At 30.9% G+C, this 14,149-nt stretch overlaps 1 protein-coding gene across 1 annotated transcript; it reads left to right on the top strand.

Moving 5' to 3' along the window:
• The first annotated feature begins 1,921 nt into the window (after nt 1-1,921).
• Nucleotides 1,922-6,262, top strand: LOC120075137 (cationic amino acid transporter 7, chloroplastic-like). Its single transcript, XM_039028311.1, has 5 exons — nt 1,922-2,391; nt 2,497-2,716; nt 2,816-3,164; nt 3,261-3,483; nt 5,521-6,262. The coding sequence occupies exons 1-5, from the start codon at nt 2,013-2,015 to the stop codon at nt 6,072-6,074; spliced, it is 1,725 nt and encodes a 574-aa protein (XP_038884239.1). The 5' UTR covers nt 1,922-2,012; the 3' UTR covers nt 6,075-6,262.
• Nucleotides 6,263-14,149: the final 7,887 nt, after the last annotated feature.

Genomic DNA, 14,149 nt, shown 5'->3' with positions numbered 1-14,149 from the left:
TTTTTCCCCTTTATTTTCTTCAGTTTTTCCTTTATTCATGCAAGAATTTAAGGATGTTATAAATGTTGGAAGTTTTCTTTAAAAAAATATTCAAAAAAAAGTTTTAGCTTATCTTATTATTATTATTTTTTATATCGTGAGTATTCGAGTCAGCTTATGCACATCTTAACTAATCTCACGGGACAACTCACATGTCTCTACAACATTTAGGTGTTAAAAAAAACTCTCGTAGAAAATTAATTCTTATGTAGATGACTACCATTAATTGAACCCTTAAAACCTCTTAGTTATTTTATTGAGACTATGTCTCTTTTTTACCGCTAGACCGATACATGATGGTTAAGTTTTAACTTATCTTATTTAAAAAGAAAAAAAGAGGATCACGCGCAATATTTATCTCGATGATCGAATAATCGAAACGATAAACTTTATTGAATTGAGCTAAACAAATTTAGCAATATTACAAAATGAAACTTATGTATGTTGTTGAATATATTGATACTAAACTTTGTAAATTTTAATTAATTTTGGTTTAAACTACAAACTTAGTCAATGAATTTTACTATTTATATCTATTTTATTCTATAAATTTTTAAAATTATAAATTTTATCTTTGAACTTTCGAATCTTTTCGAATTCATAAATACAAATTTAGGTTTCAATTATTTCTTAAAAATTTTGAATTTATTACGAATCTAATAGATTAAAAACTAAAAGAACATACACTTATTTGTTTAAGGATTAAATTAATGAAATTGTAAGATTTATTGGATATGAAACCAATATTTTGAAAAATATAAATATAAAATGGACAAGACAAAAACTTGGGAAATTTAACTTAATTTTATATACAGATAAAAACAAAAGAATTCAGATGGAAGGCAAGTGATGAACAGATTCCAAGTAACTTACCATTTATATAAAATTTATTATTATTTAATTGTTGTGAATAAATAATTTGTTTTTAAAGTATATAAAGAAATGAAAGTACTCTTTTAAGATATGCCCATCTCATCAAAGTATTGTATAAAGATGGTAATTTATATGTCAAGTTATACGAGGTCTAAAGTTCAAATCATCGTAATAATACACTATAAAAAGTGATAGTAAATTTAGAAATTTTAAATTTGTATCCTTATAGTACATATAATTAGAAAAATTGATCTAGATTTCTTAAATCTTCCGATGATATTTATTTAATTTATGTTCTTATTTTGAAAAAATTTTAAACATTTAATCGGATTTGTTTGGTAACCTTTTAGTTATTAAATTTGTACTTGTTTTTTTACGATTTTTTTTTATTGTGAATTTTATTTCTTAATAAAATATTTGAATTCTTTGTCTAATTTCAAAAATTATTTTTTAGTTTGCATACTAAAAACTAAAATCATATAATTATTAAATGCAAATTTTAGTTTCCAATTGACAACTCTATACTTTTGTAACATTGATAGTATTAAAAAAACACTTTTTTTTCGCCAATCAAAACTCGTCTTAATAATTCTAAACTACCATTAAAGTACTCATAGAATAAGTGCTTTTTATTGAGAGTATTTTTGTCAAAAATTCGTCCCAAACTCATTAGATAAATTCAAAACGATAATCGGGATGTGAGTTGGACTAAACAGAGTTCGTTTTGCCAACAGAAAAATACTCGATACATATCTAACCGAACAAACCTAATGATAACTTATTACTCTAACTCTTACTCCCAACTTTCTAAATCAACATATCAAATTCAATTATTCTAAATATAGATTTCCTAAATTCTATATCGAATTTAATCGGCTTAAGACGTCAAAGTTGTATTGAAAGTGCCTTAAAAGAGAAGGGAATTTTAACCTTAGGAATTAAAATTGGAAAAAAAAAAAAAAAAAAACAGATTTTCGGCGATGCGAACCGTGGCTTTAAATTCACCACCTCCATTACAAATCCCCATTTGTCAGTCCCACTCTCACTTTCTTCGCCATTTTCACTCTGTTTTTTTTTCACTTTCTTCTTCTTCTTCCGCCATGGACGCCCATTCCTCTTCCTTTTCAAGCTTTTCTACTTACCTTCGAGCTCTATCTTTAACCCCTTCTCGTTTTTCTCGCCGGGCTTTCTCTGTTTCCACCTCTTTCGACGAAATGACCACTACTCGATCCACTTCCGGCGTCAGCATGCAGAGGACTCTTCGCTGGTTCGACCTCGTCGGTTTTGGCCTCGGTGGGATGATCGGTGCCGGCGTATTCGTTACCACTGGCCCGGCCACACAGCAAGCTGGACCCGCCATTGTTCTCTCTTACGCCATTGCTGGTCTCTGTGCGCTTTTATCGGCTTTCTGCTACACCGAGTTCGCCGTCGATATGCCTGTCGCCGGTGGGGCCTTCAGTTATCTCCGCGTCACGTTCGGTGGGGTTTCTTCATTCCCTATCAATTTCCCAATGCGTACATTTGAATTCGTTGATTTCCGTGCTTCGTCTAACTCGGGAGATATTTTTGTTCTTTTCTGCGCAGGGGAATTCGCTGCGTTTTTGACTGGTGCGAATCTGATAATGGACTATGTGATGTCTAACGCCGCCGTTGCGAGGAGTTTCAGTCAATACCTAGGCGCCGCAATCGGTATCTCCACTGCTAAATGGAGACTCATCGTCCCTGGACTCCCTAAAGGATTTGATCAAATCGATTTGATCGCCGTCGCCGTTGTTCTAATTATCACAGTCATCATCTGTTATAGGTTTGTAAGAAATCGAAAATCATGAACCGTGATCGAATTCGTTCTGAAACTAAATAGGGTTAGTTTTTCAATTTTTGTTGTGGATGTTCTGTTTTTCAGTACAAAACAGAGCTCGGTAGTGAACATGACGTTGACGGCAATACACATTCTATTCATAGCTTTTGTGATTGTATTCGGATTCTGGAAAGGCGATTGGAAGAACTTCACAGAACCAGGAGATCGGAAGAACGAATCCGGATTCTTCCCTCACGGAGCGACCGGCGTTTTCAAAGGCGCGTCTCTGGTTTACCTCAGCTACATCGGCTACGACGCTGTATCGACGATGGCGGAGGAGGTTCGGTATCCGGCGAAGGATATCCCCGTCGGCGTCTCTGGCTCCGTCGTGCTCGTCACCGTCCTCTACTGCTTAATGGCGGCTTCAATGACCAAGCTCCTTCCCTACGATATGGTACAGTAAATCGTACGGTCTGATTTACAGTGTAAACGAAATCGGTGTTTGATTACATTGAAATAATTTTGTGTGTGTTTCTGTTGTTGGCGGCAGATCAAGGCGGAGGCGCCGTTCGCAGCGGCGTTTGCTAGGTGGAAATGGGTGTCGAACGTGATTGGCGGCGGCGCAAGCTTCGGAATATTGACGTCACTTTTGGTGGCGATGATGGGACAGGCTCGGTACATGTGCGTCATCGGACGGTCCAGAGTGGTCCCCGCTTGGTTCGCCGAAGTCCATCCCAAAACCTCCACTCCTCTCAACGCCTCCGCCTTTCTTGGTAACTCATTCCACTCTCTCTCTCTGTTCAAAAATTTGTGGGGTCGGATTCGAATCTCGAACTTCAAACTTGAGTTGACCTAACAAATAGGGAGGGGAATTCGAATTTCTAATGTCTTAATCTGACCATTTAAACTATATTTTAGGTGACAATCTCATTCAATTACTAGTATCACAACAAAGGAAAATAGTTAGTCGATTCGAGTTACCCTAACAAATGTGGAGGAGAATTCGAACTTCTAATGTCTTAATCTGACCATTTGAATTATATTTTAGTTGACAATGTCATTCAATTACTAGTATCACAAAAAAGGAAAATAGTTAGTCGATTGAAGTTACCCTATTTTTATAGGTCCCATCAAATTATTTAATTATAATTTGTATAGGACAAATTATTCTTACCTATTTATTAGAATAAGTGCATGTTAATTATTACTTAGCTTAGCTAAAAAAAAAAAAATCAAACAAGGGGCATGTTTTTGTATAATTTATTTGGTTTTGGTTCTGTTGGAACGTACGTACATGGTTCAAATTTTGTCTCTAATTAGATAAAAGATTGTTTTTTAGGAAAATATTTAAAAAAAGTTATATATATTAAAATATTGGAGCAAAAGCTAAAAGAATATTGAGGACAATATTGAACCTAGCTACATAGAAAAATTAATGTAAATTAATGATTTATTGAGGTGGTTATTCTTTTTCCATGTGTTATTCCTCGGTTACATTAATTTAAAGAATGGATATTTCTAAAACTTATTACCAATTAGAATCAATCAATATTGGAAAAATACTTTTAATAAGAGTTTGGGAAATGAATGTTGAAGGGGGCCTTGAGAATCTGCTGTTCCAAATGGGAGTGTTTGGATAGGGGGAAAAGAAATCTTTTGGGGCCATGGTTTTGGTTGAAGGAGAAGAAGACCTTTTCTCTAGCTCCCTTTTTTTCTTCCTTGAAAAAAGTATAGTTGATTTATTATGATAATTATTTGAAAAACAAATGTGGGACCCCATCAGTTTTAGTATTACATCATTGGCAAAAACCCAAGATAGAGAGAGGAAGTTTTGATGAAGTAAATAGAGGAATACATGGTTGTACTTGCACCTTTCTTCATGCATCATTTCCATTTTAATCACAAAGGAGAAAAGTATATATACAATATTTTTTAAAAAAAGAAAAGTTTGTCACATGTCCAACTTATTATTAGGTACTTGGGTGGACTCCGTAAAGATGGTGCAGCTCGAGATGCACATAAGTATTTTTCAGTAAAAAATAGCCTTAGTTTGTGATTCATAATGGTTGAAAGGATTAAGATATTGTTAAGAATAGTGGAGGAGAGAGTTTAAACTTTTATGGGATAGGAACACTTTTGTCTTGGCTTCAAGTGCATTTTCTGTGTTTCAAGAAAAAAGCAAAGGAATTTATACATAATACTTGGGGGTCTTGTTGTTTCAACACCATGGAAAATGAAAGAAAGAGATTTCTCTAACTGTTTTTCTTGCACTTTTCTTGTGTTTGGTTCCAAAGGGAAAAAAAGACTAAGTGGGTCCCTGCCTTTACTTTCTTGCCTGCAACCATCTTTCTTAATAACTCCTCCTCACCTTATCTTTTAACCCTTGCTTTGTTTTCTTAATCCATTCCACTTTTAACCATGGTTAAGTTCCCTCGATGTCTTGTGTCGCGTCGAGGGCATGTTGATCTTTTTGTGCAGTTTCTTTCCCTTTGATTTATTTGTGCTTTACACAAGATAAGCTCTTGGTATTTTGTTTGTGTTCATCATATATCTTGATCAACTGATTTAATGGTGAGGGATGGGTGGTCTAGATTGGCCCAACTCAGCTACAAAGATAAAATTCTCTTTGGTTTGAGTCAATTTTGAAAATGACCTATAAAGCAGTACTATATTTTGAAAGGATCATATCATTTTATAAGTTTCTTCATTTGTGAGATGTTCACTTTATCCCTTTGCAATTATTGGAACTCTGCACAAATTGTTGTTTGTTTTGGTGTTGTTTTTAATCAGATTTTGTTGTTTTGATTCAGGGGTTTTCACGGCTGCGATTGCTCTTTTCGCTGACCTTGATGTTCTACTCAACTTTGTATGCATTGGTACACTCTTTGTCTTCTACATGGTTGCCAATGCTGTCATTTATCAACGTTACGTCGAGATAGGGAGCACGAATCCTCGTCCAACGTTATCCTTCCTCTGCTTATTCTCCCTCACTGCCATCATATTCACTCTCATGTGGCATTTTGTAACTCCAGGGAAGGCCAAAATCGCCTTACTTAGCGGCACTGCCGTCATCGCCATTGTTATCTCACTAATTTTCCATTGTGTGATACCTCAAGTACGGAAACCCGAGTCCTGGGGTGTCCCCTTGATGCCATGGATACCCTGTGCATCAATCTTCCTAAACATATTCTTGTTGGGGTCCCTCGATGGCACATCCTATATACGATTTGTGTTCTTTTCGATCCTCATGGTGCTCATATACGTGCTATACAGCATCCATTCGAGTTCCGATGCCGAAGGAACCGACTCCCTATGTGTAAAGAACAGGGAGATTCCAGAATTAGACAACAGCTTCAAAGTATAGAAAATGTCGAAGTAACCATATGTAGACACAGTTTCTTTTCTCTTCACACAAATTAAAACCTTGTATGAAAAAGGGTGAAAAGGAAAGAAACAGTAAGTTTTCAAAAAGTGGAAACTAAAGTTGTAAATATGGTTGGTAAGCTGAAATGGTTTATTGGATTGTGGAGTCCCATTTGATGATATTTTTTACATCAACCTGTGGGAGATTTGAACCTCCAATTTTTTTGATCGATGATGTATGTTTAAACCAGTTGAGTTATATTCAGGTTTTTCAAACCTTCTTGATGAGGGCGTATGCTTAATCTTGCTAAGGTATGTTTGGATTTGTGCACATTGAAAAAAAAAAGGTAGGTGGATGAAGTTTGATTATACAATTGAGACTCCACAGGGTTTACATTGGTTGGTGACTTTTTACAAACACTAAGAAGGGGGATAGTAAGCATTTACTAAAAGTGACAAAAAGTAAAGCCTATTTATATGTAAAGAGAAGAGAGTGGATGTTGACCATTGGGCAAGTGTTGAAGTAGACCCATTTTTGCAATTTCATACTTTGGCTTTGGTTTCTTCTATTCTATTCTATTCTCTCTTTTTGGTTAAATTATACATTATTTTAATAAGCATGGTTTAAAAAGTTATAGTCCCTATGATTTGGTCTAATATTTTAAAATAGTCATCTTTTTATCATATGCCAATAGCATTTTGATTTTATATTTTGTTGGGCATATGAAAAGAGACCAAAAAAAGACGGAATTCAGTGTGAATGTTGTTGAATTGTATTCGATTAAATTAGGGTTTGAGGTGGGTAGAAAGTTGGAGAATCTTTTGTAAGTTATTAGGGAAAAAAGAAATCATTTTTTAATAGAAAAAAAAAGTTGTCTAACTGCACGTCTTCAAATATCCTAATTAAAAACCTATGAGAGAGAGAGTTACGTTGATTACCTTAACTACTAAACGTAGAGTAAGAGGTTGTGTTAAAATAGTTGAGATGTGCAAAACGTTCAAAAACACATATATTAATAAAACGACTACTAACATCTAATAACATCATATTTGATTTGAAAAGGGAAGGACCATAGTGAAATTTTAAAATAGTCACTAATACCTAAAAGAGAAAAAAAAAAGGGGGGGGCTTAGATGGAAAGAAAATATAGTTTTTTTTTTTTCCTTTGTATGTGACAAAACTAAATAAAAGAAAACAAAGCATAATGGGGCCATGATGTTGGTATCTTGTTTTGGTTCCATATCCCATTTTAATCCTTTTTGTCCCTTGTACCATTCAATTTAATTTGCCCCTATTTCTCTCTTTTCTGCATCTAATCAACCCTTTTCCTTTCTCTCTCTTACCCACTCAAAATTTGCCTTTAATGTTCCCATCCTCCTCTCTTATCCCTCCACAAAGAGTATACACAGGTTGGATTAGATTGGACGGGAAGAATTTTTTATCTCGGGTTAGTCGAGTTGCTACCTAAAAGATCCAAATAGAGTCTTAAATCCATCCCTTAAAATTTGGATTGGGATGGGTTATCAAGTTATTATTATTATTATTTTATTAAGTTAAAGTATTTAAATTTATCTGTAACACATACCTAAATAACTAAAATTTCATAAAATTCAAATGTTAAATACCAAACATTCATGATATCTATAACAAGTTTTAAACAAAGGCAAACATCATAACGATTTAAAAAAAAGAAAAAATAAATAAATATATACCTAATAGCTAAAATCTCATAAAATTCAAATGTTAACTACAAAAAATGACAAGTATATAATAATATATATATATATATATTATAATATATATATAATATATATGTGCGCGCGTGCATGTGCATGTGCTGTGTGTGTGCGCATGTGCATGTGTTGTGTGTGTGTGGGGTTCAGGTTGAGTTGGGTCGACTTGAAAAAAGTTCGGTTCAACTCGGGATCCAACCTAACCTAACTAAAATAAAAAAGTTTCAACCCAACTCAACCCTCATGGTTTAGGTTAGATAATCTAGGTTGTTTGAATTGTTGGATCATTTGAGTACCCTTATTTGGTCAACCAAAATAAGCATAGCTTAATTGACATACTATTTGTATTATCAATCTTGACGTCAAAGGTTCGATTCCCATCTCACATATTGTCAAAAAAAAAAAAAAAAAAATGAAAGATAATTGGTAAAAAAAAAAAAATCACAAAATCTTCTCCACATTGAATCTACAAAAATGGGTTGCCATACTTAGCTTCTAATTCACAAAATTCTAATCAAATTGGGGAATTTTGACCCTCTCTTTCCACACCTTTCATGTTTGATAGATAAACTTGCGATTGAATTTTAAGATTCGATTCGATAATATATTCTTTTAAGGATCATTTATAATTAAATGTCATTATTTTATGTTTGTTTTAAACTCTTATTCTAAAATGAATGTGTATCACGTGTTCTTTTGAAATAGATTAGACCGTAAAAGGAAAAAAAAATCTTATCTTTTGATTTTTGAATAATTTATTGTTCTATATATATATATAATTAGTTGGTTCTTTGATTCTTCTTCTTGATTATATATCCGTAGTCTTCTTGAAAGTAAAAAAAAATGGTTTTTGTAATTGACTCTAAAATTTATTTATTTTTTCTTTATTAGATTTTAAGAACTTCTTGGATTTTGTTCTTATTGAATCTTGGTATCTCTTTTGACTTTATGTTTTGATAACTTTAGGCAAAGGAATTAGTTTGAACAAATAAATAGTGAAGTGGGTTTTTTTAACATATTCTTAGAATATGAGAATGTGATAATTTTAGAGGTGAATTTTAGAATATGAGACTGATTTTATTTATTTATTTATTTTTATAGAGAAAATTAGATAAAATTATACTAAAAAAGCACACTTGAAAAGATTGATGCTCTGATGCTTCAGTACAAGTGGACTTCAACTGATGGCACCATTGGATTCCAAGTCAGAGAATTAATTAAGGTCATAAATCACATTTTTTTTTTAATTAAAAACATTAATTGGAACAAATAACTTTACCTTTTTCTTTAATCTTTGTTTTCATCTAAAAATGTCTATTTGGGAATAATTATCACTCAAATTATAACTTTGAGTTTGGATCAAGTCATATCATGTCTTTGGTAGGAATAATATGATTTTTTTTTATAATTAAATTATACCAAATATTCTTGAATTTCTAGGTAGCTTTCAATCATGTCTAAGACATAGAAACGTTTATATTTATCCTTAATTTTTTAGAGAGCTTTTTTTTTCCTGTTAAAATAAGAATGAAATTCATGCGAGTAATGTTTTGAAAGTGTACATACAAACATAATTTATAACATCATTCATGTAAATTGACGTGACAGTTGATGTGTGAAAATTGATTATGTACATGATTTTAAATATCTTTTGAGATGAAATAAATGATAATAATGATCTTTGTCTTCTAGTTGTAAATAATATCTTTATAAACATTCTAATTTTTACACTTTAGCTGTCATGTTACATTTTCTCCTTTATTTAATGAAAAAAAATATATTTTTGGTTTATAATTCAAAGTTAAAAGAATTTTTTGGAGCAAATTTCAAAATCTAAGGATAAAAACGAAATCTGTTCAAAGTCTATAACCATAATTGAAACCTATTTTAAAATTTAGAGATATTTCATGTAATTTAACTTTATTTCTAGGGAGAAATATTTTTTTGGTCTTTTAACTTTTGTGTCTAATTTTGTCCCTAGATTTTAGGATATGTTAAGGTTTTATTCTATAAGTTTTTATTTGATTTAAATTTAGTTCCTATGTTTTAAAATGCTACAATTTTATTCTTGAGGTTTGAGTTTTTTTTTTTTCAATTTGATTCTTACGTTTTTAAATGGTACACTTTTAATCTTGATTTTCACTAATACTCACACCAATCTATTAATTAATTTTAAAATTCACTTCATAGTTATTTTAATAGCGATGAGAAATAGTGAAACTTAATTAATTTAAGTTCTTTAAATTCTTCATAGTAATTAATTTGCATTAACACGAAAGATGGAAAATGAACATTTAGTAAAAAATCGAAATTAAAAGTGTAAATTTTTTAAGTTAGGGACCAATTGGAAACAAAACTCAAACCTCAAGGTAAAATTCTAACATTTTTTTAAACCTATAAATTAAATTAAAATCAAATTCGAAACGTAAGGACTAAAACCGTAACTTTTTGAAACTTAGGAACCAAATAAAAACCAAACCCAAAATTTAAGGACAAAAAAGTATTTTTCTCTCATGAATGATTTCAAATATAGGAAAATGAATAAAAATATTTACAAATATAGTAAAATTTTACTGTTTATCTGCGATAGACCGCGATAGACTATTATCTAGATCTATCTATGTCATGATAAACACATATAGTAATCTATCGCAGTCTATCACGATCTATCACATATAGATGATAATATTTTATTATTATTTGTAAATATTTTTCGCAGTTTTGTCATATAAAATAATTTTCATTTCTCATATTTTTAATATATTATTTTGTATATGATTTTTTCTAGGTAAATCAAGGAAGCAAACACATTACCATTTTTAACAAATTTTAACCACAATAGTTTAATATTTCATAATCAATAATTTAAAAAAGAAAATCCTAATTGTCTTTTCATTAAGTGCTATTGACACCAAAATCTTCAATAAGGTTTTATCAAAACCCATTTAGAGAAATGGAAATTAGTAACGTGTAAAAGAATAATTAGTCTTTGTTTCCCTTTTAATTTAGTCTTTTCTAAGTCCCTTTTATCATTTTGTCCTTTGATTAAGAGAGATAATCAAGATTAGATTTGTGATTAGCATTTTGTTTTCCCAAAAAAAAAAAAAAAAAAAAAAAAAAAGAAGAAAAAAAGGATACCATAGCTATTGCTTTCACTTTATTGTTAGTGATTTTAGAGAAGAAAGGCTACTAAAAAACCTTTGCTTTTAGCATGCCTTTTCTCCACTCTTATTAACTTCACCTATAGTATATGATGTTACATTATAGTTATCCAATGAATTGACATCTTGATGAGCAAAATTATTATATAATATTTCCAACCATTAAATGTACCTTAAAATATGATTAATGTCTCAAATCTTGTCTGATGTTCAAAAGTTGTTGTCATTTGTCAACATACATAAAGCTATTAGAACAGTTACCTATGATATCTCTAATTCATAATGTATGTCATTCTTAATTTAAAATTTTACTTGTATTACTTTATCATTGATTGATTTTGACATAACGAGTTATTAGTATTTTTACACAAGAAAAATGTGCGTGACATAGGTATGATTAGGAATCACATAAAACCCTGAAATCTAACGTTAAGTGGTAGATTGATTTAGCTTTTTTCAATATACAAACCAATGAGGGAAAATTGTATATTTATATTCACCTTCCTCTTTTACAATTTTCAAAAGGAAATTGTTATAAATTTATCTACTTGGCTAAACCCTTTTCTCTATGGACCAAAGTGGGATGTCTTTGTCAAAAAAAATTGAAAGTAGGGTCCATATGAAAATGTTCTCTTCCTCATCACAAAACCCAAAAACCCACTAAAAGCCAATTGAGATTTTTCCCACCACAACTTGTAATCAATCAATCTTTCATCCTTTTTTTTCCCCCTCTTCTTCTCCATTCTCAAACCCTATCTGACTTTGGTTTGTTAATGAAATGAAAAAAATAAAAATAAAGTACAAGACTAAAAAGTGAAGGAATTATTTAAAAGAAAGATGAGGACACCAAAATGATGAGAGAAGGGGCAAAGAGAAGGATTTGTTTATTATACCAAAATGTTCTTATTTTTGGATTTATTTATTATCATTTTTCATTTGGATTAAAATATCATTTTCGTTCCTGAACTTTGACGTCTATTCAGTTTTAATCTATTTACTTTTGATAAATTTTAAATTTAATTCTCACGACTAGTTTATTGTTGATTTAATTTTTTTTTGTCGTCTATTAGAATTTTTACTACAAATTTTAAAAACATATTCACATGTTTGTATTTTTTTTTTTTAATAATAATAATAACTTTCGGTTTTGGCTCAAAAGAGGTGATTTGATCCTTTACAAAATCAAAACCCAACTTGTGAAAGCATATATCTAAAGCCATTTTGTGTGAAAGTGGGGTATGGGAGAATATATGTTGGGGAAGAGTATTTGCAAGTGGGGGGTTGAAAAGGAACCTTACTTTTTATTTTATTTTAATTTTTTTTAAGTATAATATCATTGATGTGATGTTCGGGATTCGAATATTTGATTAATAAAAAGAAGTCAATTATGTGTTAATCAGTTAAGTTATGGACGTAAAAAAATTAAATTTATTGAATGGAGAGAGAGTCAAATTGACTCTAAGTAGTAAGAATTTTTAGTTCAAATATAGAGTTGAAAAGCTAAATTAGTTTAGGTTAAAATATAAAATAAAAGCATTAGATTTTGTTAGATAACATTCTTGTTTTTAACTCATAAAAACATCTAAGTCTATCTATCATAAGCTTTGATGTCCAATGTCAAAATGCTTACATGCAATGCGAGGCGAGGAAAGCGCTTGAGGAGATATAAGGACTACGATCTCTTAGGGTAGCACGGGTTGAACATAAGGAACTGAAGAGTTTCCAAACTAAGTGGTTAGCAATTCTAGGTAACTAAAGGGGGGTTTGAAATTGGTTGGTTGCAAGAAAAATTAATATAAAAAAGTCGATAATTTCAACAAACAACTACAAGAAAATGTATGAGATCTCTCCTTTCCCGTTAAAATTCTTTAAGATAACAACACCTAATAATCTAGAAATGTTAATTCTAATGCTTTCTTAAGTTTTTAATTGATTCAATTAGCAACAATATATCATTTGTTGTGAACTTGAGAAGCACAACGAGAACACGGATACCAATAAAATATAATATTAAAATAAATTAAATATATATCTAAATATATTAATAAAAGTAAATAAAATAAAAATGATGGATTTCTCCGATTTCTCCAATCTTTTTGGATTTTGTCTAATGTGTGTGTCTTCCAAAACCTACCAAATGCTACTATTTATAAGCAATTTGTCAAGTAGGAGGTGGATTACATGGACACTAATAATGTGTAGTATTGAGATACATGGACAATACTTTGGGAAATGAGGGTATGACACATGGTTAATGGACACTAAGCATGAACATCTAATGAACATCTATTATTATAATATTTATAATACATCCTTTAGATGTCCATTATATATATGAAATATGCCTCATTAAAACCTTATTAGAAAAAAAATCCATTGAAAAAAAAAATCCTAGTGAAGGAAAAAGAGTACATATTTCATCTAATCTAATACTCTTAAAAAGAATATGGTATATTTACTCTCCCTTATTGAAAATCACTTGAGATCTCTGAGTCGCGGTGTTCAAATATTGTGCACCAATTTTTTAAAGGTTGCGGTTAGTAATGATTTTGTAAATAAGTTTGCTACGTTATCCTTTGAATAAATTTGTTATACAGTGCTATCATCATTTTCTTCAAGATCATGAGTGTAGAAAAGCATTAGTGAAATATGTTTTGTTATATCTCCTTTAATATATCCCCTTTTGATTTAGGATATGCATGCTATGTTATCTTTGTATAATATTGTTGGAAGATTTTTATTAGAAGACAAACCACATACTCCACGAATGTGCTAAGTCATTGATCTTAGCCATACACATTCTCGACTAGCCTCGTGAATTACAAGAATTTCAGCATGATTTGAGAAAGTAGCCGTTATGGTCTGTTTCACTGATCGTCATGTATAAAAATTCTCCATGTACTAAGTAACATGTTTATGATCTAGCTTGTTTAGGTTAGATAACTAACCTGGATCTTCACAACCAACTAAATCAAAATTAGATTTATTAAAATAAAATAAATCAATGTAAATTAATTCTCAAATAAAGTGTACCATATGTCTTTTACTCCAATATCTTTCTTTTGGAGGAATATCATATATATCTAACAAAATTGCTGAAAAATACTACAAAGTACAATATATAAACTAGTCAACCTATATAAGTGCACTCATTTCTCAAAATTTATGGTTCTTCGGGACC

Source organism: Benincasa hispida, chromosome 4 (assembly GCF_009727055.1).
Source record: "Benincasa hispida cultivar B227 chromosome 4, ASM972705v1, whole genome shotgun sequence".
Classification (NCBI taxonomy): Eukaryota; Viridiplantae; Streptophyta; class Magnoliopsida; order Cucurbitales; family Cucurbitaceae; genus Benincasa; species Benincasa hispida.
The sequence above is the reverse complement of the archived record's forward strand: the minus strand, read 5'-3'. Positions and strand labels throughout refer to the sequence as shown.

What these genes read in the sequence shown, in the direction of transcription:
- LOC120075137 (XM_039028311.1), top strand. Translation starts at nt 2,013, where the DNA reads ATGGACGCCCATTCCTCTTCCTTTTCAAGCTTTTCTACTTACCTTCGA. An exon ending in TTATCTCCGCGTCACGTTCG is followed by an intron (nt 2,392 to 2,496) that starts GTGGGGTTTCTT and finishes TTTTCTGCGCAG; the next exon opens with GGGAATTCGCTGCGTTTTTG. An exon ending in CAACGCCTCCGCCTTTCTTG is followed by an intron (nt 3,484 to 5,520) that starts GTAACTCATTCC and finishes GTTTTGATTCAG; the next exon opens with GGGTTTTCACGGCTGCGATT.